Genomic DNA, 26,773 nt, shown 5'->3' on the forward strand with positions numbered 1-26,773 from the left:
GGCAATAGAGCACCATGGAACTACTTGTTTTACAAGAATCTCCCAGCTGTGGTACCTCCAGGTTGAAGACTTACTGGCTCTATTACAATTTAATCACCCCTTGATGATATAGCCACCCAGCAGCATGTCACTAAACACCTGCTGCTTTGCAGGGTGCATTTGGCAATGGCGAGTAGAAAGGCCACTGCCGCGTCCCTCGTGTTTTTGCATGAGGTGTCCCTGCCTGGTGCAGCAGTGATAATTGATATAGGTGGAGCAAGGCTCTTTCTACACTTAAAATTCTCTAGCACCAGTAAAATTCTCTTCCTCACCATTTGAGGAAGCCTTGTACATTATGACTGACAGGTAAAGAAGAAAGGTCATAGAGGACAGCATGAACATTGTCTCCATCTGCACTCATATGCCTGCCTAGCTTACTCAGATCACACATCCTTATTTAAGCAATTACAGCCTAACCAGCTAGGGTCAACTTACCTCTCTCAGTTATTAGAAAGGTATATTAATTTAACCCTGACTTACATTTTGTCTTTAAGAAACTCTAAATCCTTGACCTGTGACTTGCTTTTCTGCCATTTCCATCTTTTTGTGGCTGATGTAGAACTTTCTCTCCTGAATTTTCAGTCACTAAGATGTTTGATCAACTAAATACCAGAGAACAACATGAAATGAGGAACGTTTTAGATCATTGACCCATTGACATGAAATGTATGCAAATGACTGTTACAAGAAATGACACAGCCAAATTTTCCATATGAGAAAATCCTTATCCTTTGTGGAGAATTAAGAGGTCGCAGAGCAGCTTTTTGTATGTGTCTAGGATTCAAAAGTAACAATATGCAGTGAATGGGCTAAATAAGGAAACAACATGTACATTTGCTTAATATGCATGGACAGAGCGTTCCTTCAATCTAAGCACAAACACTACTTAATTTGGCTCATCTTTGCTGGCCTTCAAATTTCTAAACCACAGGTTGCAGAGGACCTTGTTAACCGGTTACACCTTAATGCCCATGCTGACAAACTGGTGAGAACATACAGTGCTGGCACAAAGAGGAAGCTCTCTACTGCTGTGGCTTTAGTTGGTAAAACCCAAATACTTCTACTGGTGAGTAAAGGTAATACTGTGCCAATGATATATAGGTTACATTGAATTTTGTTGTATGTTGCTCTAAAGAAAATCAGGTAGTTTCCTGGACAGTCAGGGAGTAATTGATAAACAGATGTACAACTCTCCTCTGTGTTCTGCTGTATGAACACTTCTTATTTTATTCTCCAGCGATCACAAAAATAGAAAGTGAAGTTGTTTTTAATTTCCTTTTTTTTTTTTTTCTTGCAGTAGTTGGGTGAGCAGGAAAAAAAAAAGGGCCCTAAACACATACAAATGCAATTGTAGCACCCCATGGCCCAAGTGGATATATATATTTTTTAATATTTCCTTATGTGGAAGAAGAAAAAAAAAGTTAATGTAAAAATATTAACGCTTTATGTATTCTCTACTTTGTATATAACATGAGAAAAATATACATGAACAATTCTACTGACTTAATAAGGAAGATTCTTATTTTAATTAGTAATTTGGAGATGGTGTTATTAATTATTGACCCATCTTTTTCAGGATATTCATATTTCTTGCTAAGTCATTCTTCATAAATCTGTCTAGTTCTTATATTTTTGCTGGATTCACAAATCACACAATCAAGCTAATACTCCTTAATGATATTAATTTGAATTATTCATCACGTGTTGTTTTGGTGCTCACATCCTACTTCTCATTTATGCCTGAAACTGGCCTTTCCAGTTTAAACAATGCCTTTTGTATTGAACACCAGGGAATTACAAATCTTTGGGAGCTACATCATTATGACACCACATTATCTATCTTATCATTGCCTATTGTTTCTCTAGAGAAGATTGAACACCCATTACTTAAGCCTTGGCTGGGAAGATCTAAACAAGTTCAACAGTGGAATAAACCTTTCAGAACTGTCAGAAGGAGGGAATCTGCTTCCCAGGTTTGGGGGAGATACCAGTGCTTCCAGTAATAGATCGCAGGCTAAGCAGAACCAGATAAATCTAGTGTTCTCACAGGATTCATGTTTCAGAAGATCAGACACATTTTGCTGCTTCTAACTTCCTATCATTGTCTCACTTCTGAGCTGAATTATTTTATCTATATTTTGTGCTTAAACTGACCCTGGTTCAGTTAGTAAAAGGAGGCGATAATCTTAAATCAGTGCTTTTCCCTGATCTTAGAAAATGTTCCAACTGTTTTTTAATGTCTTTATGACAGCATGCTACTGCAAGTATCCATTTCAACCTACTTCTTGCTGCAGTGCACAGACTATTGCATATGTAATGACAAGAGGAAAGAAAAATATCTAAACATGTCAAATGCTTTAAAACTTTTGGTTGGCTTTAGAAAGCTAGCAGATTTTAAAGGAGTTATTCGGTATTTTAAAAGGCTGGTTTTTTGCCTGAAAGCAAAGACACCGATGTAAACCACTGAATCTGCTTCTAGATTGCATCCAGGATCGTAGCTACTAATTTAAGTAATAGCATGGGTTGCTTTATTTTTATTGCTTTTTACATTTTCTTTGTTAGCTATCCACAGATAATAGGAGACTGAACTGAATTCTTTTTCACTTCTGTCATTGGTAGCTAAGCACCAAAATCAGCATCGAACTGGATGTTCTGTTTGCTTTGTTTCTTGAGAATTTTGCTTCCAGGTTTCAGCTGGGATTCCTTGCTGCAAATACGTTGGCCAAGGCCATACCACCCTAACAGGTGTTGACACCCCTCATGAAATTCCATAGTATAAAAAGTAACTGGAAGAGTTTTCTTCTCCCTAGTTTTGTAGTGACAGAGACCTGCTTTTGACAACCAGACATCATTCCTTCTGCTTCCACAGTAGATGAAGTCAAAATTTGATTTAGTGAGGGCAGCATGATGAGATAAGAAGGGGAAATACAGATTTTGTAGCTGCACTTCCTTCTCCATGAAAGCCATCCAAGTGGGAAATGGGTTTGCCAGATGGTTTGCATTGGTTGTTGGACTGGGTTGTTATTTAATCCTGTGGATTCTCTCCACCGTGGGTGCGAGTTCCTCTCAAAGGGACTCTGGGACTAACTGCTGGAGGATGTTGAATCCAAACATACTATCCACATCTGGCTATGGGATGGGCAGTGCAGGCAGCTAAGGCTTACAGGACTTCTCTACTTGTTTGTGCTCATGGAGGGTGTGCATGTAGGGGAGAAACAGACACCAAACCCTCCTAGAAAGTGAGGAAAAACACCTGCAAGTCTCTCCTATTAAAAAAAAAGTATTTGTGTATATATATATAAAATTAAACATATATATGTATATTTAGAAACACTGTTTTATTTATTATTATTATATTATTATATAACATATGAACATATTATTTTTCTATGTATAAATTTCTTTAATAAAAAGTACCTTCTATAAATTTAGAAGTGAAACTATATGTGTTAAAGCAAAAAAATGATCAGGGTGTCTTTTAAGTGACCTCCTGAAAATGTAGCTTTTTTAGAGAAAAATATGTGACTTTATTGTGAGTTTTGTTAATTCTTCATGCTGGGCTGGAGCTGTGGTCTGTTTTTCCCATGCTGCTGTGTCATCATTCTCACTTTTCCTGTAGGATGAGCCTAGCTCTGGGATGGATCCCTGCTCTAAACGCTACCTTTGGAAAACCATCCTGAAGGAAGTTCAGGATGGTTGTGCAGCTGTGCTGACATCCCACAGGTAAGACCCTTATCCCAGCAGCCAGCATATTCCTGTTCTCTCTCCTTACCTGCTGTCAGCTGAGAGCAGAAGAGCATATGCTGAAGGCATGCTCACCCTGGTGTGAAACGCAGAATATGTCTTGGTATTTTATGGCAATTCCTTCCTGCTTGTGAAAATTGAACTTGTGTAAATCTTAAATATTTTCTATGTTTAATTTTCACAGATTAGAATGTAGCTCAAGAGGGAAGCAGGCATAGAAAAAATGATGCAATGAATTCTTCCTTTTCTATGCTCTTTCTGTTCAGTATTGCAGTGTCTCTTCTTATTTGGAACACCAGGATATCCTTTTGCAGCTGCCCACTTTACAAATCCTTGCAAAGGGAGGTGGGAGTGAAAAACCCTCTTCTGATTTTATGAAGGTTTCTGTTTTGCATCAGTGTATGAAAAGAGTAGGCCACGGTATCCTAAAGACAGATGCCTCAGCTAGTCTCTGTATGCACTCCTGGAAATGGTAGGGGTACCCTGTCTTCTTAGAAGAGTCTGTCTACATTAAATACCTTGTCAATTCTCTGATATGGTCATTGGTATGTCAGTTTAATGGACAAAATATCAATACTGTAATATCTATAGTAAAATGGAATAAATTAAATGTTCCCCTAGGGAATATAGTATAGTACATATAATTGTATATAAAACAGCTTTAAGTGAGGGAGAGATCATGAAAACATGCCCAAAGAGGACAGAACTCATTAATCAAAACAGTAATGTAACATTTTGGCCAAAATGAGATTTGAAGCATAGATGAATCAATAAAAGAATGCAGCAAAACTTCCTTCAATATTTTCTAGATATAGTTAATTTTTTTTCAGATGTTCTCAAAATGTATGTGTTGTCCCTGTACATGTGTGTGCTACATTATTGATGGAAAACTGCTCTTGAAAGTTTCTAGTATTCTATTTATGGAAGCTGAATCTTGAAAATCACATACCTGTATTTGATCCCCAAGTGCTTACCAGCTCACTCACTCAGAGAACACAAATTATGCATTGTGAATTAAGTTCAGTGACTTTCAGGAAACAGTGAGCTTTGACTTTTCAGTCTAGGTTAAGAAGCCTTAGTTGTCAAACATCAGCTAAACAGAAGAGAGCTGTGGTCTCATTAGTAATATGCTGTAAACAACAACAAAAAAATTATCCATCAAATTGTTACTCATTTAGCTCTACAAATGAATGACTTGAAGCAGGTATAAGTACAGTGATATTGTGTACATTTAATTTCTAATTAATAAGACATTGTCATGCCAGGGCGGAAGAAGGAGAAATTATTTTTTATGCTATTTATACTATTTGCTGAAGGCCATTGGAGATTTATTTGAGATTCTTTCAAAGGCTACTTGCATAAGTAAAGGAAGTTTTCTTATTAAGTGAATCTTCATGCATATCAGCAAATAAGTGTCTAAGGTACAGAGACAGTTTCCTGTGTAAAAATTAGGTCTATTTACTTAATTTTCAGAGACAATGCTTAACTTTTGTTTTTAGAGGGGGAGGAGTGAGATTGTATTTACTGTCCATACAGGCCTAAATTCATGTTATTTTGCCAGAGGTGGGGAGTGCTATGCCAAGGTGAGCATTAAGAGTTACTGCACTCCAAAGAGACTCAGCTAACTTCCTGATTTGTGGGAAGATGTGTTAGCAAGCCCTCTCCCCATCTCTTTCAAATATAGTGGTTTGGCAGTTCTCACCATATCCCGGTCCTGTTTTAAGGAAGTTGTTCCTAGGAGGGTTCCTAGGATGGTACTTAATTGCCATGCTTGTTTAGTAAAAGCGCTTTAATTTGGACTGGCACATGGCTGAGGCACACAAGACAGCTCTTGTTTAGCTATCTCAGAAGGGCTGGGGAGTGCACGCCGTGAATTGCAGGAACATTAAACAACTGACTCCTCTTTGGATATGTCCCGACTGATGTCCTATGTCTAAATGTTTTGGATGTTTTGGAAGAATGTTTCAATGTTTTGGAAGAACTGCTCACACAATTGTGTATAATATGTAGAATGGCAGCCCATCTGCCCTAAGCTTTACAAGTCAAAGTTGTTATTTATCATCTGAAGCAGTCACATCTAACAGGATCCTGCTTTTCTCTTCGGCTGCATTTCCATGTGCTAAATTCTGTTAGAATTGTAGTGTTTTGCATCTTCTTCTATCCTGCCATCAGACTAAGGGTGACTACTTTTTAAGGGTATGTACTATGCAAGAGGCAAGCTGAGCGAACTTACTTCATTCTTCTCCCTCTATCCTTTAGCTCAGAATGACCACAAACAGATATTACAGGGAATAACAGAATTCATGGCGCGCTCAGTCAGTGGCATTTCTGAGACTGCCTATCAGGTATTTGCCTGTGGTAATAAAACCTTTGTATTGTGGCCAGAATTGTCCAATTAGTTCTGGACTAAAAACATAAATTCTATTTTAAGGCTCTCTTCTAGCTGTCATGTGCTAATAACTTTTGGTATGTACTGACTAGGGTTACGATTTGGACTGTTGCCTTTGAAGTCAAAGGTTTTGTGTACCCATTTTTTGCAGCTGTCCAGATTCCTTCCACTTTAATTACAGTTAGGTATAAATAATGTTCTCTGTTTTCACTAGTATTCTTTTAATCTTTCTATCTTCCCCCCCCCCCCCACACACACACACTTTATTTTGTAGTATGGAAGAATGTGAAGCCCTCTGCACACGGCTTGCTATTATGGTCAATGGAAGTTTCAAGTGTCTTGGTTCTCCCCAGCACATTAAAAACAGGTATTACATGTCAACATCAAACCTTCTGCAGCTACATTCAATCTAAGAGCTGGCTAGACACTTTAATATTGCCAAGGAATAAATACTTATGACTGCTAAGCTCACCTTTCTTTTCCTGCCATCACTGAAGTTAAAAAAGAGCCAATTAGGATATCTTAGCAAGCTAAATTGACATATGGCATTGCTAAAATGCTTTGTAGTCTGCACTGGTAATTGAGAGAGACAGATCTGTATCTAAAATGAAGCACTTCTGCACTCAACCTGAGAAATATGTTGTGAGAATTCGACATGTTGAGATGAAATACACTTTGGTTCCTTGTGAGGATTTCTTGTAACAGGAAGAAACACTTTTAACAGGTCAGCAGCCAGTAAGACGTAGTTTGAACCATCTCTTCTTCCTACCAAGTTCACTGGCAATTGCAGATATTTATGCTATGTTTGCTGCATCCTTGTCCTGGTGTGCCTGAGCCTTTCTTCTGCTTCAGCTCTGCTCATGCGTTAATTTAAAATGAGGATGTTTATTTAGAGGACAGGCTCAAACCATCATAAAGGAAACAGGATCAGAAGCTGAGGGAAAGTTGCTGCAACTTATAGCTAAAACGTTTACATTCAGTAATAAGTAGAATTTTTACAACACCCAGACAGCTGTGTAAAATGATACAGCTCATTTCCAAGTAGCAAAGCTACACTGCTTTGTACTAGCTCAGCATTTAGCACTCTTAAGTGCAGATACATTTGGCAATGTAAACAAGCTCTACAGAAATGTTTTGGAATTGCTGTCTGCCATGGTTATCTGGCAGAAGTTATCTGTGTCTCAAATAATTTCTTGTCCCTTGAGGGCATTTTTGGCTTTTTGTCCTTCCCTTTGGGTAGAAATGTGGACCCTTGTTTCACAGCTACATTAGAATGATGGGCCTGTTTCACATGTATTTTAATAAGCTCTCTCCTTCCAAATTTTTTTTTTCATCAGGACAGACTTTCAGCTAGAGACCTTACAAACTGGATGGTGAAAAAAATTGCGGACTGCATCTACATTTCTGATTGTTCTGTGTGATCGTATCCTTCTTCTCATGTTTATGTACCTTTCAGAGAGTAGTTGTCTCAATTTTTGGAGGCATGAGAAGTCAATCACTCTTCAGCTGTTTCTCCCTTTTTTTGTATCTAGCTCTTTGTCTTTGCCATCCTGTCTCTTATTCCCAAATTTCATAGCGTAGAGTGGCCTGTTGTCCCACTAGCTGGAGTACTTTGGCAGGAGCGCAGGCACCCTTTATTCCTTTCGCAGTAAGAGAGACAGCCGTCTGTAGAGGACAAAGCAGACCTTGGGCAGGCAAAACTGCTTTTTGAAAATGTGCGTGTCCCCTAATAAGGAAAAATGGTATTACTTAGGCACTTCAGCTGAGTGCATAAGGTTAGCTGGGATAAATGTGGGTCTCCCCTTTGTATGTTTCAGATCCTCTGGAGTGAGTGCATGTTTCTGTCTTCTCAGCTTGACCTTGAGAGGGTAAAATCAGGCATTCACAAAGGCTAGCTTCATCTTAATCTTCTCAGTGACTTCGTCATTGTTCTGCTACTCCTGATGTTTCCTTTAGCAGCATCTTTTCATCCACCTTCTTAGGAAGCAAGACATCATAAGCATACTCATAAGTATGCACCATATTCATATAAATAGGACAGTTATTTCTCAATTTGCTGTGCTGTCTTTGTAGATATACCTCTTTCAGATCACAGTAAGAAAATCAATGCAGAAGAATAAACTATATGTCACACTGGAAGTATCTTCAAACTAATTCTGAGGCTATCAAGACATTCACAGATCAGCCATTCAAGAACCAAGGCTGTATGAACACCTCTTTTCAATTCTGCAAAGCCAAGATCATGATAAGAATGTTTGGCAGTCATATTCATAGCAATTAGTTGTTTAAAATCATTGTAACTTTAAAAAACCTACAACTTCTCTATGTTAAGAATATTTCATACTGTCAGCAAGTTTGTGTTCCTTGTATTGCCATGACAGTTCTTTAATGTATGTCAGTGACATTCATGTGGGATAATATGTGCACTGGATACCAATATTGCCTAGACTTTCCATAGAAACTGTGTAGATGAAGTTGCACTAAGATTTTTCATAGAAGGCAGGATTAAAATCCCTTTAACTCCTAGTTTATTGATTGATTTAGTCTCCAAATTTTCCACATCTATTGTTCAGGAACCTACTGAATTTTTCTAAAACTTTAGAACCTTTTATAAGGAAAAGATAGTCACTAGCTTTATCAAAGGATTTAATTAAAATCATGCAGTTGTCTGAATTTGCTCTGACTGCCTAATTAGTTTTCTTGGCTTCTGGGAGCAAAGCCACTGTAGAGAGCGCAGTCTTAAAACCTCATACACATGCAGCTGTTAAAGCTTTCTTTTTTTTTTTTTTAATTTTTTTTTATTAAGTATACAGTAAAGACATTTCCATGCTGTCTTTGGAAAACTTTTGATAAGTGCTCGGGAGAAGCCAAAGACTGTCCCTGTACTCCTGTTATTTTTTTGCTTAGTCTAGCTTCCAAAGTTTCCTCCAGACAGAACTCCTGACTGTGGTTTTCTTTACTTGCCAGTACAGTGCTCCATCATAAACCGCAGGCTATCACACGCTTAATAAATAAAGTAATTGTTAGGAGATTAAGATACCCAGTACCTCTGTGTAATTCATGTTCCAAACATATTTGAAGACAATTTCCAGATACACTACCACGTACCTTATGGAAGACTTCTGCCTCTACATGAGGTGGGAAAGGAGAAGCAGGATTCTTTAACTTATTACTCCAAAGAAAACCACTGAAATAATTAAGCTTTAAATTATTTTAATATTTTCATTTTCTCACTTTCCACTCCACCTGTGAGCATCCTGAAAAACTTCCAGGACTTGAAAGAGTATTGAGTTACTCCTTCCTTCCCATTTTCCTTCCCTCCCTATGATTTAATTGCTCTATCATTCTCACTGCCATACAGAGCAAAACGTTGTTCCTCCTAAAGTGATAGACCGTAAGGATTTCTAAATCTATTAGGAAACACCTAGCGGCAGAAGAACACTAACAGCTATCTCCACTGGTATAGTCACTAGTCAGTTCTATTTTTCAGTGTTTTCCTGCAGTTAGCACTAACTAGTGTCTTTGTCCCTGGCACCATCTCACAGTAAAAACCCCATCACCTTACATTTTGTTTAACAAAACTGTTCCATGAAGCAATGTAAGTGAAGGAAAACATAAGCAAAGTGATTTTCTGCATCTCATTTAGTCTAAATTACTTATACCGTAAAAATTGGGTTTTGATGGTGGTTTTGTGTGCTATGTGTGTGAATGAATCTTGCTAGTGATATACATATTTATATTAACTGGCAAGAATGGTACTAAAATAAATTATTGGAGATAATAGTTGTATGACAGACTATCATGTTTTTTCTGTTGGATTTTACAGGGTTTTTTTAAATTTGCTTTTATTTATAAGCAGGTCTTGATATCCTTTAGTCTGTCTTCAGTTTGTTTCTACAAATCATATTGCACAAATATTTTAAAATCAAGTACAAGTGGCCTGATCTAGGTTTGAAGATTGGAAGAAGGAAAGAAATCTAAACACTGTATGAACACTTAAACCAAAGAAAATTTTCATACAGCTTTTATTTATGATAAAATGAATCCTGTATTGTAAAAATTAACAGTAGGAGCACATTTTGATATTACATGTGATTACATTAGCATGTCTCAATAATTTTTTTCCTCTTTTAAATGTAGTTATGTCCACTAAAATGACATTTTTTTCTTCCCTTCCTGGCAATTCTGTATGTCTTGATGGAAATCCTCAGCATTGTTGTATTTACTTTTCCTTTAGTACAATTCCAGCCTGTAAAGTCTAGATTATGAACACCTTTTTGATGGATGCATGATGAAGGCTTAATGGATCTTCCTTGGGGCCGTGTTAAATTTGCTTCTTTGCTGTAGTGGGAAGTTTCAAGGATTCAGCTTTCTCTTTCACTACACTTTCAGCCCTTGGCAGCTGTGAAAGCCTATAATCTTGGACTGAATACAGCTTTGTCAGATGGCAGTACAAAATTCTGCTATGAAAGCTATGGGTGAAATCCAGGAATATGCTAATGTGAAACGTAAAAGCTTCATAGGGGTATAAAAAGTGACACATGCTGCTTCTAATGTGTGAGACTTAATTTGTTTTTCCAGCTCTTGTGCAAGCCTGTTACAAAATGCTCATCCAAAAATGTCTTCTCGCTACAAATGTAGGTGTTTGGGTTTCTGCGCCCAACTGTTGAGCCCTGACTGTATTTATCTATATTTAAACAGATTTAAAGTACCTTCAAATGTTTCTCAGTAGAACAAGGTGCTGAACTTCTTTAGAAAGACCTTTCGCTGCAGGTGGCAAACTTCAGAATAATGCCAAGAAAGGTGTTAGCTGGAAAGAACGAACGGAAGGGCAATTTCCAAAAAGTTAGCATCTTAGTTCTAGATGTAGTTTGTATGAGATAGATGTTAGCAGTTGTGCCTGTTAAAACCTAATTTCAGACAACTCTTGCCAACTGAGTCAATTACTCTAAATTGTGAACGGATTACATTTAAATGTTCTCTCCAGTATTCTCCATTATACTTAATGTTTTTTAAAAAATTCACAGAAGCATTTCCATGTTAGATACAGCTGGCCAGTCCTCTGGGAACAACATTTTGAATACTATCCTTCATTCTAGGGCCATCTGGACAGAATTCTTATAGCTGAAAAACCTGTACCAATTTTTCAAGTGCTGGCCACACATCAAATCTTTGCTCAAATTTTATCAGCAAACCATCTGATTAAATTACCCAACAATTAATCCATTCGTTATAGCAGATTTAGAATGGAAAATGTGTTGGCAAGCTATTTACACTTTATCTTTTTATTTTTTTTAAAAAGGTTGATTGAGAATATTTTATTGCTTTTCTCAAACTCATATGTGTAGATTTCTTAAATGGAAGAAAGAGGATTAAATTTAAAGATCTCATCAATTTTTCAGCCTTCAGTGGAAACAGTGTTATCATACTAACAGATAAACTAGCAGTAAGTTTCTTACATGCCATAAAATATAGAAGCGAATATAATTTTTATTCCTGTTGACTAGGAAACAAATTCCTTTTGTACATGAAAAATGTATTAAGGCAGTGGATGTGTATTCATGTAATATAGCTATTAGTTTATCTTCCCAGAGGAATGCTTGAAGAAAAGAGTTCTCACAACTTTGAAAACACGCAGAATGAGAGTTCAGAAAAGAGCAGTATCTTTGCACTCTCGTAAAACTTTGTGCCACATTAATTCAGGCCTACTGTGCGTGTGCATTACAATGCATTTTTTTGTCATTGTATACTATGTTTTCCACAGGATACTGTGTACATGTTCATTCAATGAGCAGCAGCTAATCAAGATTTCATATTCTCCTCTTCTCCTAGTATGTGATCTGTGTACTGGTTTTACCAGACATTTTCCAAACCTGTCTCTAAATACAGTACTGTCAGCATTCATTGGAGCAGTTTTATAAATATCAACATCTATGTTTTCCACAATACTTCTTGGAAACTGGATTTGAAATAATTACTCCCATTTTATAGAGGAGTAACTGAAGCATGATGCTAAAGTTAAAAGGGTTTGGGTAGTCAATCTGAGCAGTTTATGACTAGATATTTTCTGTTTGTTTAAAATTGCATTCAAAGTACAATGCCTGTTATCTTCAGCTGTAGTTGCGGGTGTTTCTGCAAGTACTACGAATTCCTTCTGCAAATTGGAACCCTCAGTCTCAAGGTGGGCCCTTAACAAGATAGGGAAGCTGTAGTGAAAAATGTAGTCAAGTGAGTTACCACAGATCACACAGGTGTACTGGGTGGAAGGGTAGGATTAGGTTCCCCAGGGCCGTACCAGAACCGTGAAGTACTTTCTTTCCTTTTCTCATCAATCTGCTATCTTATTTGCAACATTTTCTAGACCTTGCAGTAAATAAAGCCACTTGTCTGAGGAGGTACCTCCAGTATATCTTGTAAGGCATTCATGACAAGGATTTCACGAGGCCAACTGTATGAGGTTTAACAAGGCCAAGTGCCGGGTCCTGCACTTGGGTCACAACAACCCCATGCAACACTACAGGCTTGGGGAGGAGTGGCTGGAAAGCTGCCTGGCCGAAAAGGACCTGGGGGTGCTGGTTGACAGCCGGCTGAACATGAGCCAGCAGTGTGCCCAGGTGGCCAAGAAGGCCAACAGCATCCTGGCTTGTATCAGGAATAGTGTGGCCAGCAGGAGCAGGGAGGTGATTGTCCCCCTGTACTCGGCTCTGGTGAGGCCGCACCTGGAATACTGTGTCCAGTTTTGAGCCCCTCAATACAAGAAAGACATCGAGGTGCTGGAGCGTGTTCAGAGAAGGGCAACAAGGCTGGTGAAGGGTCTGGAGCACAGGCCTTATGAGGAGCGACTGAGGGAACTGGGGTTGTTTAGCTTGGAGAAGAGGAGGCTGAGGGGAGACCTTATCGCTCTCTACAACTACCTGAAAGGAGGTTGTAGTGAGGTGGATGTTGGGCTCTTCTCCCATGGAGTTAGCGATAGGATGAGAGGAAATGGGCTCGAGCTGTGCCAGGGGAGGTTTAGGTTGGAAATTAGGAAAAATTTCTTTATGGAAAGAGTTGTCAAGCATTGGAACAGGCTGCCCAGAGAGGTGGTGGAGTCCCCATCCCCAGAAGTGTTCAAAAAATGGGTAGATGTGGCACTTCGGGACATAGTTTAGTCTACTCTACCCTTGATTGCTTTAGAGTGGACTTGGTAGTGTAGGTTAATGGTTGGACTGGATGATCTTAAAGGTCTTTTCCAACCTAAACGATTCTATGATTCTATGATTCTAAGCAATGCTGTGTGATGACGTAATTAAAGCTTATGGCATAATGCAAATATAGCAGTGGTTTAAATTTTAATTTCACAGCTGGTCTCCATTCTAGCACTTTTTAACTTGAGAATTTGACCTTGAAGTGTTGATAAGGTCCTTTTAATAGACATTGTAGTGTGTAATATCCTGGCATTTTTTTGTTTTTTTAATCTCACTTAAAAAAACAGTACACCAGAAAACAGTGATAGCAACACAATGATAATGTTACTTCCTCCTGCTTTTTTCACTGTTGAGGCCCAGAAGATACTTTGAGGAAACAGTTTTGGTTCTTTGTGGGCTGCACCATCAGCCTTGCACAGCATTACAGTGCTGCTGTTCCTGTTTCTCTGGGAATGTAATATATAAATAATACAAGAGTAACAGATCTCTGATACTTGCCCGTATGTGCAGACATACAAGCTCATATACAGACAAGATTTTTTGAAGGTTTGACCACATATTTGGAAATCACGCCTGACTTAAATGCCTCCAGTCAGAGAGCAAGGCAAAGTTGTACCTTGCATTGCTCATAAGCTGAGGCTGTCATTGTTATGGCAATGATATTACTGAATATAGAAATTAACTTTAGATGGCTTGATATGAAAGGCGGGAGTGTGTGTGAACAAATAGTGCAAGTACAACATACTTGAACAAGTGTTACTCGTTGTTTTTATACCTGTTTTCATGTTGCTACTGTTACCCTGGAAAAATAATAATAAATTAAAAAATTATGAAAAAAAATCTGAGTCGTATGTGGAAGACAGATTTTATAATTTATTTGTTATGTCTGTTTGTTTGTTTGCATCTAATCAAGTTTATCTGTTCAGCAACGCTGTGGTTGTTTTAAATAATTGCAGAAGGGATTCACATTTTGCAAGTGATAGTATATTTGTATTTGATTTTAGCATTTTTTAAAAACCAAAGCATTTATTTCAAATGTAATAACCTTCTTTCCTTCCTAGATATTTTCTTTACCTGCCACTTAATAGATGAAATAATTAAATTTATTTGTGATTTAAAATTATCTTAAACTGTGATGTATTTGTTGTAATAATTTTATTTCAATTTTTGTTTCTTTTTTCAATGTTTTTCAAAGTGGTGTTTTTTTTTTTTCAATCTTGTTCAAGTTTTGTTCTCTTTGTAAGTTGTATTTGTGTCTAGGGTGCTAAGGGGAATGACCTGAATCTGTATCCCGTGCTTCAGCAATCATACTGGAATAACTAAGTTAGCTTGTCTAGATGAGGCCTATTCACTTAGGGAAAGTAGGACCATATCTGTTTGCAAATGAATGTAAACCAAAGCAGAGGTGCAAACAGCACAGTAACAAATTATTGCCCCTCTTTGATTTATGGCATATCTTCTAAAAGATGCAGTTACTTGCAGACATTAAGTGCCAATGTTATCTTTATTATTTTTAATTTTGTTATCCAATAATGTCATTTTGATGTACTCTTTTGATCAATCAGACTAGTGCATACGTAAAGTATGCACATTATATTTCCACCAGTAAACTTTCTGGGAGCTGTAATTTTTTGATGTGTATATATATAGCACAACATTCTCCAGGAAAGGTAATCTTTGATTAGTAAGAAAAAAACATATGGCTGATTAGATGCTTTTCTTATTCATCAAGGTTTAGGAAATGGGGCCACATTCTTGATTTCCTGAGGTTACGTTCAGCAGTTTTGATTGGGGGAGAGAGTAGGTGGTAAATGGGCTTTGGAAACACTATGATTCAATGAACTGGTCATTCTGGACCCTGCTGTAAGTTAAAACAGTGGTTTCTAGGTTTAGTTTTGTTTATTTGCAGACAAGGAAACTCCTAAGGATTTTAAATAAAAATACCAATTTTTTTTTTTTTTTTAAAGCAAATGGAAGTCTGCTAATAATGGACCTTCTTTTTCACCCTTCACAGAAAACAGGATTTCATGGGTTGAGCTTGAAAAAACACTTGGTTAGTACCTCTAGGGACTCCTTGTGACCAGCTAAGTAGTGTAGGCTCAGCTGTATGGCCACAAGACATTGCATTTCGGCAACTTCTCTCTTGTCCCCATTCAAATCTCTGAACCAGGAATGGGCAGAAGGGAGCATTGAGAAGTTAGTATTACTTGATCTGCCCCAAGTGGCAACTCCTCTGCTAGGTATTTATGAGAGTTTTCAGCCTTTAGGCAACTAAATCCACTTCCATTCCCATTGCAAGGCTAGAAAGAGCACCAGGAAAGCAGCCAGGGGACTTCCTCATCAGTATAGATCTGGCTACACTTTATTCCAGTGTGTGACTGCAGCTTGTGTAAACACATATCTGAAGTAGTGTTATATTACCTATCTTTGTACTGCTGGCAGAGTGGCTGTGGAACTGTATCATGGGCTGCAAAATCCTTCTGAGGACTGAGGAACCACTTGGGTGATTAGCCCAGGCTGACCTCCTCTTTGTGATATTTATACTGAAACAACCGTGAGGTCAGATCAAAGACCCATCTAGCACAGTATCCTTTGTCTGACAGCAGCCAGGAGAGAAATGTACAGGACCAAGATAAGCACATGAAGTTACTTTTCCACATTACTCAACCACCCTTCAGCAATTTGTTGCTTAGAGGCTTCCTAAGCCAGAGGAGGTCTTAGTGGATCCCCCCCACCATGAATCTAATCTCTTATTCAACTCATGTCAAGTTCTGGCATCCAGCATATCCCGTGTCAATGAGTTGCACAGTTTCCCTATGTGCTGCAAGGAAATTACTTCCTCTTACTGATTTTGCATTGCTTTCCCTATAATTTAATTTGATGCCCCCTGTTCTTGCATGAGAAACATAGGAGAGTGAAGAATCATTCCTTAGTTACATTCCTTAGGCCAGTCGTGATTCTGGGCTCTGTAAAAACACCTTTCTACTACCTTGTCATCTTTCTTCCATGCTGAAAAGTTTTAGCCTACTTAGTAATTCCTGATATGGAAGTTGTTCTGTTCCCTGTTGCCGTTTTATGTTCCTTTTGTTTCCTTGTTATTTGAGTTGCTCAGCTAGCTTGAGGACCTATGTAATTGAAGGTGTGGAGCTCTTGGATGCGTTTTGTAGTCCTTGCTAAACTCATGCTTCTGCAGCTGATGCTGTTGTTAATACTCAAGTTAATTAGTTTACAATCAGTCTGGGAATTTATATTTTAGTTTCAGTCTCATGGAGGCATTTTAGTAGGTAAAGCACTCAATAAGTAATACTCCCAGAACCGCTAAAGCCAAGCATGAACAACTAGTTTGATTGAGGGAGAAGAGGAAGGATAGAGAGGAAAAATTTTTTTTTTGGTCAGAATATGTGTTTTTTTGTGTGTGTGTGTACACACAAATAAAAATGCAGGTGTTGTTAAAGTAATGTGGTAGAAATTAGCAGTGGAAAATATCTTTGTTGAATAGCTTTGAAGAGATGGTGATTCTTTTGCAGCAGATGGCTGCTGAACAGGTGTGCTGGCTCAACTTATGCCATTTTAATGATAATGTTTCCCTCCTTAGGTTTTGAACTATCAGGTGCTAAAGGTTTGATCCTAACAGTGCTAATCAAACCAGATTGTGCTTTTCTCTGTAATTCCACTTTGGGTTTCTGAATTAATTATATTGTCTGAATCAGAGAGGAAAACAGAGTGAAAAAAATGGTCAACTCAATTTCCATCTCAGTTAGCTACTGAAAGCAGCTTGCTGATTATAGCAGGGGGAAATGTTTATTTCTTATCAGCTTACTGTATATGGGGAGCTCTTGTACTAAAATGAATTATAAAATCAAGGTATAGAAGCATCATAATTTGACTAACCAATAGAAAGAAAATCTGTTAAAGCTTTTTCTTTGTACCACGCTGGTGTTTATGCCATTCACGATGTAGAATTAAACCAAAGTTGCACAGTCTTCTCTGGTTTTGTTAATCAGAATTTTGATTCGTTTTCTTTGGAAACTTCATTGCATAAAACAATTTCATTTTATGAGACTGTTGAACAGCTCCATAAGCCAGCATTTTTCAAACTGTAATTCAATGGTGGCTGTGTACAGATGCCAGAAAACTGATCAGAATCAATGATCTCTCGTAAAATGTTTCCTCAGGTTGGCTGTCAACTAAATTGAACACCCTTGTTAACTATATCCATCTTTGTAACATCTTTTTTTATTATCACATGTATTTTTTCAGGGATGATGCTATGCATTTAAAACATTTTAATTAGAGATCTATTATGTGTCAGTAAATCATTGCAAAGCATATCAGCCAGCCACTGCTTTGGATTCCATCTTATTCTGGATCTCTTTGGTGTAACAGTACTGTTCATCTGTTAGGTCTTATTGCTCAGTGAACATTTGGTACCCTGCAGCTTGGACCTGATAGGATTTAATTCATATAACGTCCTTCAGGAAGCAACAAACAGGACACTGCATGAAGAATGTTTCTTCTTACTCCATTTCAAGCAGTTCAGTGGTTGCATTTGACTGCAATAAAAAATAAACAAAGAACCCCAACCAAACACCAGACAACCCTACAATAATTTATTTGTAATGTGGCTTTTCATACAGTGAAACTTCTTATGCAGAAGCTGCCACTGTCATACCTGAAATGTAGCAAATATGGTTTCATTCTACACAAAGAAATAGGGTTCTTCTCTGAGAAGATCCTTAGAAACTGTATTTTGAATTCATGTGAAATCCTTAATAGAATAAAAGCTGCAGTCTAGAATTTTTCATTGTGGAAACTTGCACCGCTCTGAAGCCAGTGAAGACTTTATTGTTTTATACCAACAGAGGTTCTTGTCCAACACAAAATAAAAATTAAAGCCCTTACATTTCTACACACATAAAATATATGAGGACATGTGGTGCTTCGTGTGAAGTATTTTGCTGGGAGTTGCTCAGACAGTGTTTAAACTGGACATATGTCTCAGAATAGTCCTTTCTATTTTTTATTACGCTTATGATTGATACTATGTAGACTTTTTTTCCTATATTGGAAAAGGGCAGCATCATAGTGTGCTGTGATACATACTTCTGCTTTGATCACATGAAAATGTGCTTCACACCTGTCAGATCCAATTAATCCAGCTGCTACCCTGAATCACAAGTTGTATACAGAAAAGACATGGGAGAGGAGGGTGTTGGCATGAGGGAGTAATACAGAGGATAGTCACTAGAAACTGAAGAACTGTAGGAAAGGATCTGGCGATGAGAAATTGTGGAGCTGGAGAATGAAGAAAAGGAAGTAATGCTGGAGCGAAGGATGTGGGAGTGGTGGTCAGTGGGAAGATGGAGGAAGTGGCAGGTTTCTGGGGGGACATAGGCAATGCAGTCTGAGCTCCCTGTCCCTATCCCAGTTCTGCCTTTCTATTGCTCCCTGGCAACGGGAAAGAGCAGCGGCAGAGGAAAGCTCTTCTGACTTAGCTCCTGCTGCTCTTTCTTCCCTAGCAATTGACTAAGAAGGTGAATCCAAAGGGAGGATGTCTAGCTGCAAAGGAGGGCTGGGAGGGGAGGGATGCAGCAGCAGCCCCATGTCACCACATCTCCCTGCTGAGCTCTGCCCTTGCACCTTGCTCTGGGAATGGGTACTGGGTAACTTCCATCGCTTAAGCAATGTGCATAAAAATACGGTTGCCATTTCAGTGTTTATGGGTTTATTGCAACTTCCCCAACTAAATATTAACAGTGAGTAAATCTAATAAAAGATAATGTGGTGGTGCATTGGTTTAGCCCCAGGTGGCAACCAAGCACCACACAGACGCTTGGTCACCCTCCCCACCCAGTGGGATGGGGGAGAGAATCTGACGGGCAAAAGTAAGAAAGCTTGCGGGTTGAGATAAAAACAGTTTAATAATTGAAATAATAATATTAATAATAATAGTAGTAGTAGTAATGAAAAGGAAAACAACAAGAAAGAGAGAGAAACAAAACCCAGGAAAAACAAGGGATGCAGTTGCTCACCACCTGCCGACCGATACCCAGACAGTTCCCGAGCAGCGATCGCTGCTCCCTGGCCAATTCCCCCCAGTTTATATCCTGAGCATGACGTCATATGGTATGGAATAGCCCTTTGGTCAGTTTGGATCAACTATTCTGGCTGTGCCCCCTCCCAGCTTCTTGTGCGCCTGGCAGAGCATGGGAAGCTGAAAAAGTCCTTGACTAGCATAAGCAGTACTCAGCAACAACTAAAACATCAGCGTGTTATCAACATTCTTCTCATCCTAAATCCAAAACACAGCACTATGCCTGCTGCTAGGAAGAAAATTAACTCTATCCCAGCCAAAACCAGGACAGTATGTTAGATTGCCTGTACTTACCTTTTATGATATGTATGTTGAGAAAGAGAAGTTAATTTCCTAAATTATTCTGACACAGATTGTGTGGCCATAGAGCTAAAGAAAACTCATTAACTTTGCCACCTCTCTAAATACCCCTATAGTTGCCTTTGTGTATCTGTAAAACACAATTGTACTCACATTGCTGAATTAAAAGCTGTGCAGCTTTGTTAAAAGATTTGAAAAATAGTGCTACATGCCCATTTTTCTCATTAGAAAAGTTAAAGGATTTTTTTTTTTCTGCTGTATTTGTGATCACTAATCTTCATAGTTTTTTGCTAACCATTCGAAGCAATATGGTAATTAAAGCATACTTTAGTTAGTATAACTTCAGGTACATTGGAATTCTATTGTTCAATAGTATAATCCTAAAATCACAGTGATAATACAGTAGGCATAGATGATGTTATTTGACATAATTGTTACAGGAAAATCAATTGAAACGAATGTTCTTCCTGTCTTCATAGTGTAGACAAATGGATTTATGTTTCTGTGTATCATTCTCAGGTTTGGAGATGGCTATTCTGTCAAAGTTTGGCTTAGTGAAGAAATAAGGTATGAAAGGATGATTTTGGACTGTCTACAACTGCATTTTCCTGGAACACAGTTTAAGGTACAGCTAAAACTCCTCATCATAGTATTTGTTCTATGACAGGATTAAGTATGGCCTGTTAAGAACAATACATACGCGTTTAGATATATTGATCTTTTTGGAAAAAGTATGTATGAGCATCCCTTTTATTTTCCTATTAATCAATTCTTAAAAATATGACTTGTGATATTGATTAAATCAACTCTGAACAGTCATTTAGGCAACATAAATAAACAGGCCCTTTCTCTGAGTGAAAATTTCCTTTTGCTTTTGTTGTTGATGAAGTTGAACTCACCTTTGTGTTCACTTGAAGTAGGAGTACAGTGTAGTCACTGAGAGTATTTGCTTTTATTGTTTTTTGATAAGGTCCATAGATAATAAATCTCAGTCTTTGCCGAGATTCTTTTATTTGACACGAAACCTTACAAAAGACCTATAGTGATTAGATTCCAAGAACAATTCTCAAAGCTCTTTAACTATTTTTTTTTTCATTTTTCTTTTTTACTTTGTCTATGTTTAGGAAAATAATCATGTTAAACTATGACTACCTTAGATAAGAACATGTTTGTGTATATGTTTATATGTGTGTGTGTGTGTGTGTTTTCTCAGCCTTTTCAGAGACTGCATTGTAACAGCATTAGTCCTGTTGGATTAAAAACCTATATCATAAAATTGTCCTAATTTTGTATATCATTTACGAGATTAACAAAATGTCATCTCAGAACATGTACAAAATATGTGCTCTGAGTATGAATGTTTCTTTGTGCTACCAATGTAGACAAAATACATTCTTATTTAAAAGCTCATATTTTCCATGTTAAACTGCAGTGAGAGCCTATTGAAAGTAGACTGGTTATAAACAAGTGTAACTTCATCATAATGTGCATTCACTTTTATCTCTTTCTATCATTTTTATTTGTTTTAAGGGACAGCATCTTAACCTGCTTAAGTACCATGTACCACGAAGTAAGGGGTGCTTAGCAGAGCTCTTCAGAGTCCTAGAGAATCACAAAGCTTTTCTCCAAATAAAACATTACTCCATTACCCAGACCACATTAGAGCAGGTATTTTTTTTTCTTTTTCTTTTTTCCTTTGCTTTCTTTTTTTCTTTTTCTTCCCCCCCCCCCCCCCCTTTTTTTTTGTCTAAACATGCTGTGTACTGTAATTATTGGTGTAGTAGAATACTATATAATTTGTGGGATTACCCAAATGTATGCAACAAACCAACAGTTCCGGGGCATCTCAGATCTACACAGTAATGTCATGAACCCTACTGCTTTTACAGTGGAGGTTAGAACAGTAACAGCATCATAATAAGCCACATATTTGTACTGTGTGCAAGCATAATCAGTGCTTAGATACATCTAGATCTGTGTGGGATGAGAAGGTGGGACTGTGAACTGCCACCTCCACAGTCCAAAAGTTGGGATCTTACCAGTGTCCTTGAAAAGGCCAAACCCATCTCTGCAAATTACAGTAAACCTTAGACTTATGGGACATTTTCCTTTGACAATTTTCTTTTTCAGTGAATATCATGCTGCACATTACAGAACAGTGGAAATGCACAAGCAGTCAGAAGAGATCCCTCTTCTAAAGACTGTGAAATCCTATTTGGGCAGAAGGAAGAACAGAATGATGCCAAAGATAGGGTTTCTGGGTGGTTGTGATGTGTTAGAGCACCTTCATATGCAACTTCTTGTTATGTATTCTACAAACTGAGAGAGTCACATCTAGTCAAAATATTAATTTTCCATGATAGATTGTGTGAACTTATTCTTTTTTTCCATGTGCAAATCATTAATGAAATATTCTGATCTGTACTGATCTATTAACTGGTTGTAAATGATCTATTCACTGAATGGCTGAATATAAGGTAATTTCAGCCTGTTGATTATTCAGGCATTGTTCACTTAATATTTCCTCCCCATTATTCATGGTGATTCATCACCTCAGCCACCTACCATTGTTTCCTCTCTCTGACTAACTGAATGTCAGTTTTAAACAGGAAAATAGTTCTGAATAACAAACACCCTTATAATGCATCCCAAGTTTGTTTGCATATGAATATGATCATTTGAATCAAGACTAGCCATCTTTCACTCTCCATTCCTTGCTGTCAAATAGATGTGTGATTAAAAATCAAACCTTTCTGTAGTAAGATCTGTTTAAAAAAAAAAAATGAAGGACTCGCATTAGTTGTTGAATCATCACTCTGCAATGTTCAGAAGTATACTTTCACCTTGAAGTATCTGATCCTCATCTGTGATGGTTATTGATAGAAACAGCAGGCTCAAGTTCCTCAGATGTGTCATTTCAAAGCAAATTAAAACAATTGTTTCCCACTAACTTGGGCTGCAGTAAAATATAATTTCCATATGTAAGGTAGTAAGTCATTTTACCATTACTTTTATAATTCATCAACCACTGTGTTAGCTGGAAAGGTGAAGAGGGATTATTTCTAGAGTTTACAAAACACATCTTTAGAGGGGTTCCCTCAACATAAACTACTAACTTTTCTGTCACAAAAGCTTAGGAAGGCAACTGAAAAATATCATCAGCTATGTCTCCAAAGTTTCAATTCAAGTACTGTTATTTTCAAAGTCCTACTTTTTTTCATGTCTTACAGGTATTCATTAATTTTGCTACACAACAACAAGGAGTCTCACAGTCTTCACAAGAATCTTCTGTTGTTCATCATGACCACCTGCCAGTCTAGGCTCAGAATAGGATACAGCTTCAGCAGCGTATATGTGTGTATGTTTGTGTATATATGCATGCGTTTTACATGCAATAACTTTTCAGCTGTTAACAATTTGTGTGTGAGAAACAAATAGTAGAAACAGAGGTGAGTTTGCATTTGTAGGCCAGAAAGAATGCTACCAATTCTAAGTAAAACAAGAAACTGGTTACATGCAGACCAAAAATCTGCCAAAAACCAATGCTTTTTAATTAACTGGAATTTTATAATATAAATGGCCTAATTAATGCAGCTTTGTGTAAAAAAAAAGAAAATAGATAAAAGGCAAAAAAAAGCTGATCTGAAATGTCACAGTGTGTAGTAGATTTTTTTTTTTTTTGTGGTGGATCTACGTTCATTTGACTACAGTAATCTTCTCCTACATGCACACTTAATATCTAATTTTCACATGACAAGGCAAGAAAAAACCCATTGAATGGTAGCAATAGCTAGGCTATCACCTAATATTTGTATTTAATAGCACAAATTGAGAGCCTTTTGACCTGTATCAATTCAATTCTGTGTTGTGACAAGCTAAATTAGCCTTTTTATTCTATAAAGGATACACTATATTCCATAAGGTTTTATGTTAAAAAGGTTATTAGTGTACTAGTCTGCCTCCCAGTTATCTTAAATAAATTTAACAAGGTAACAAGGTTTCATAAATCATACTTGACAATGAGTTTCCCCATATGCCTGCAGGTTGCTGCTGGAGGAATTCTCAAGTATACTTTTAATGATCTATTTCCTTTTTGTCATATTTTTTTTTCTTTTTTTTTTTCAAAAAGAATGTCAAAATTCTGTTTAATGGGCATGTTAAAATAAGATAAGCATTCAGACATTGGTCAATAAACTGTTCAATAAATGTATATTACGATGATAGATACTTCAGACAAGCCCATGCCACAGCCTTCAGCCTATACATGCATAAAAGTGAAGATTTAATGAATAAAATCTGCTCATGTATTGTGGTGGGAGCAAAAAATTATGAAAAAACTTTGGAGTAAACTGCTGCCTCTTCCAAAACAAGTCTTTGGGGCTCCTGTTAAAAGTAGCTGATGCCACTTTTTTATTGGACTATGTTGTCTGATAGTTGAAATTATAGAACTGGTGACTTAGAAGTGAATCGCTGCAATATAATTCTGGGGTGGGCAGGGGAGAGGTAAGTGTACTTTGAGATGGAAGAATCTGATTTTAAATAGACAATTTTGCAGTGCTGCTGCTCTAATTCCCTGCTGTACGATGATGAAATATTAAAAAATATATATTTGTGGTTTTAGGCTTTGCAAGCTGACTCAGAAGAGTTTTTATTGAGGTGTGATTTGTTGGTGTGGTTTTGGCCCACTATGCTTTTTTTAGTCAGAATTCTGGTTACCTATTTCTATAAAGGTGAAATTAAATCCTGGAAAAATAAAAAAAAAAAAGAACATTTACACACTTGGTCTGCATGCACATGTGGATCAGCGTCAGCGAGCTTATGAAACTGCTTTATCATTAGAATGGCTTGGTATATACAATCTGCTGCAGAATATCAGAACTCTGCCATGCCCTTCAAGATCCAAAGCGCTGAAGAGCCATTAAACACCAACAGTCACCATCCTGGAGGAAATGCCATGGCACAATGAGATGGCCATGCTTGAGGTGAAACCGGTTATCTTTAATTTCTGCATGAGGCTGGGAGTGGAAAGTTTCTAAGGTTCCTAGTCAGAACAAAAAAAAGGTCAATCTTACAAAGCAGAGCATGAAAGAAGTAGTGAAGGTAAAAGAAAAAGACGGCAGACACAGGAAATTTGGGCAGAAATAGGTATGCTATCATAAAAGTGTCCTGCTTAGTTTCAGGATCTTGGGGTGGAAGAAACTGAATGTACAAGGCACAGCCAAGCATCTTTGAGTCATAGTCTGAAACCACTCAACAGGAGAACATTTCTGGAGCACTTGCTCAGATGAAAAAAATAAAAGGGAAAGAATGCCAACAACATGTGCACAGGGCTTTTTTTTTTTTCTATTGGTATGTCTAGATCTGTAAATCACTGACATTATGATTGATTGGCTTTTTTGTTTTTTGTTTTGTTTTTATAAACTAATATCTCTCAACCATCATAAGTCCTTAAAAAAAATGAAGCGTACACAAGGAACTTTAGAGGATGGATTTGGGAAAGGAGATGGTGCCAGGTCTCAGGCTGTAAGACAGCTGAGCCAGAAAGTCCCATTTGTATGAAATTGTGACAAAAGTGTCTATTCCTGCTTCAGAAGTCTGCCAGGGAGTTGAATTAATAAAACAGTCCTGCAGCTCACTTACACCAAGGGAAGCATAAAAGCATAGAAGATGCACTGTGGTGAGACTGAAAAACGGTGGCCTAGCTGAATGCTTAGATAGCGGAGAGCTTCTTCAGGGTTTGGCTGTGTAACACTAATTAAATGTCATTTTTTCTGATTAAAATGTGAAAGATTATATTAGTTTAATAGATGAATGCAGTAAATAATGTTTACTTCAGGTTGATGGTTGAGTAAATTCAGTTAACAGTGCTTTTCTTTTTTTAAATTGCTTCATATGCATCTCAGGAGACCCAATTTAATTCAGGCAAGTAGCAAACAATGTCTGTCTACCAATCGTTTATGGCTGAAGAAGGTCAAAATCTAATTGAGTTCCAGTGTACTGGGTTCTGTCTCAGAGGCTATTTTCCCTCTCCTTAACTTGCTGCATTCCTGAAGTATGTAAGTTTCAAGAAAAGTATTTTGAAGATTTTTTTTTTTTATTTAAAAAAAAAAATCCTAAACTAGGAGGCAGGACAGAAAAGGTCATTTATACGTTAATGATGAAAGAATCCTTGAATTCATAAACCAAGCAGAAGTATCTCTTCTTCTAACACCCCTGGATTTTGAATCAAAGACAGCTAAGGATTTTAAACAATAAATTCTCTTGTGAGGTTTTTGTTAGGGAAGCTTCATGTTTTTTCAACTGGAAATTTCTCTGTTTATGAAAGTGTGCCCTTCACCATGAATGATTTAATAGAATGAAAGTAGATGAAAGTAGAATTAAGCTCAAAACTGGAAAATCAACTGAATGTCTGAAATGCTCAACACTAAGACTGGGGAGATGATTTTCATACTTTTAAGGGACTACTCCACTATCTAAGTCAGAAGAAGGGCTTCTGCCAATGAGAGAACAGATTGTTTCAGGCCTTAATTTAATTTTCATACAATTATAGAATGAGGTAGGCAAAAATAAACTGTCGGTCTGAACCTTAAATCAAAGGACCACAAATTCAGTGGAGGTGGAGGGGTGGTGGTAGTAGTGGACAGGATGGTGAAACTCATGAATTGCCATTTTGAACCCTGCTACATCTTAAATTTCTGTACAGATTTTTTTTCCTGAAAAGAATGAACTTATTTCTCTGGTTTGGTTTCATCATGACCAAAGATGATAAATTTCCCCCAGGGTAATGGAAGATGTGTAATGTGATTTCCAGCAGAGAAATTGGGCACTTTTTGAGCTTGTTTGTCCTTTTGAAATTTGAATCATTGGGGCCTGAAATCTCATAAATTAGGAAGTTGAATCTGACTCTTGCTGGAACTGCTCAACTCCTAGATCAGTCTAAACCCAATTTAGGTAAGAATATTGCTTTCCTGGTCTTTTCCTAGTAAGTAGTAAAGCTGACATTTTCTTTGATTCAGTTTA

The 26,773-nt window shown here is 37.5% G+C and overlaps 1 protein-coding gene across 1 annotated transcript in view; it reads left to right on the plus strand.

The window, feature by feature from the left end:
• ABCA13 (ATP binding cassette subfamily A member 13) overlaps positions 1-23,073 on the plus strand; it is a 208,996-nt gene extending 185,923 nt beyond the window's left edge. The window contains 6 exon segments of the mRNA XM_075705757.1: positions 971-1,105; positions 3,659-3,762; positions 6,447-6,539; positions 20,273-20,378; positions 21,284-21,421; positions 22,984-23,073. Of these exon segments, the coding sequence (XP_075561872.1) occupies positions 971-1,105; positions 3,659-3,762; positions 6,447-6,539; positions 20,273-20,378; positions 21,284-21,421; positions 22,984-23,073 (666 nt within the window).
• Positions 23,074-26,773: the final 3,700 nt, after the last annotated feature.

Source organism: Pelecanus crispus, chromosome 2 (assembly GCF_030463565.1).
Source record: "Pelecanus crispus isolate bPelCri1 chromosome 2, bPelCri1.pri, whole genome shotgun sequence".
NCBI classification, from domain to species: domain Eukaryota; kingdom Metazoa; phylum Chordata; class Aves; order Pelecaniformes; family Pelecanidae; genus Pelecanus; species Pelecanus crispus.